Source organism: Condylura cristata, unplaced genomic scaffold (genome assembly GCF_000260355.1).
Source record: "Condylura cristata isolate star-nosed mole 26May11 unplaced genomic scaffold, ConCri1.0 scaffold00062, whole genome shotgun sequence".
Taxonomy (NCBI): domain Eukaryota; kingdom Metazoa; phylum Chordata; class Mammalia; order Eulipotyphla; family Talpidae; genus Condylura; species Condylura cristata.
Window position 1 is genome coordinate 307,907 of NW_004567163.1, and position 1,259 is coordinate 309,165.

The 1,259-nt window shown below is 67.3% G+C and overlaps 1 protein-coding gene across 1 annotated transcript in view; it reads left to right on the top strand.

The window, feature by feature from the left end:
- Positions 1-1,259, top strand: part of TRIM58 (tripartite motif containing 58) — a 13,175-nt gene that overhangs the window by 1,329 nt on the left and 10,587 nt on the right. The window contains exon 2 of the mRNA XM_012734624.1: positions 796-956. Coding sequence (XP_012590078.1) covers positions 796-956 — 161 coding nt within the window. The remainder of the gene's footprint in view (positions 1-795; positions 957-1,259) is intronic.

Here is a 1,259-nt window from a genome sequence, read left to right on the forward strand (position 1 = left end):
GGCAGCGACTGGACCCTCGGGCGCACACGGCCAGGAAGCCCGCGCTTGTGGGGCCGAGGCCGTGGGCAGTGTCCAGGGTCCCGGGGTCCGGGGGGGGCCCTGAGGACCTGCCTGCCCTGCTCTCCCGCTTCACACGGGCAGTGTGAGCGGCCTGAGGCTACTTTAGGCCCTTTTCCGTCGTGGCTCTTTTCTCACTGTTAGATGTGGGGTGTCAGGGCAGAGGGGGCCCCAGAGGCCGGGGCGGAAGTCACGCAGGCTTTCGGGGCGACTCCAGGGCGACAGTGGCCCCTCACGACCACCAGCGAAACGCGTGAATAAACGTCACCACACGCCACCGAGGACAGGGCTGCGGCCGCAGGGACGGAGGCCGCTCACGGCCGCCCGGGGAGCCGCCGTCCCTCAGGGTCTCCCAGGAAAGCCAACCGCGAACTGCCAGGGTTTCTGGGGAGGACATGCGGTTCCCGGGGACCAGCGGGCTCCTGCGGCCCAGCGCCCCTGGCGGCTGGACAGGCCCTGGCGTCCTGGAAAGGACCGGAGCAGGGTGTCCGGCCCTCGCACGAAAAGGCCAGGTCTTTCTCTTTCCCTCAACTTTCCACAGTTACTTTGATTTTGCGTTTTAGCGTCCAGCTCTGATCGCATTCCCGTCTCACAGACTCGGGAAATGTGTTCATTTCTAAGAAAAATAATCGAAGCTAAACTGGTACATTCTGAGCACTTTGCCTCCTGCTCCCCCTCTTGGAAAAGCCTCCCCCAAATCCACCGTCTCCGCACCAGCCCCCACCGCCTCTCCCCCAGATCCTGCGGGGGCCTCTCGCTGTCGTGGCCCCCTGGTGCTCGCCCGCTGGGTCTGGGAGGACCCAGGTTCCCATTCTGGCGCCCACCGGAGTGAGCAGGGGCGGCCCCCCAGGCCCCGGGCGATGGCCCCCATGGGGAGGAAGGTGCGGGTGGAGCCGGGGGTAGGGGTGGGTGTGGCTTCTGCACAGTGCTGACTGCTGTCCGCCACCAGATGGGACAGGCCACTCTCCCCGGGGACCCGGACGCTCCCTCAGGGCCCGCTGACACCCGGTCAGCCCAAGGGACTTCGGATGAAAACTCCTCAGGGGCACTCTCAGGGAGGGCCGGACAGATGTGGGTGGCCCTGACCAGCGGGCAGGGCTGTGACCGAAGGGGAAGCAGAGCCAGGGGCCGCTGCCGGGGTGGGGGCTGGGCCTCCCGACCGGGGAGGAAGTGCTGAGTCAGGCGCTGTGGGTCTCGAGGTC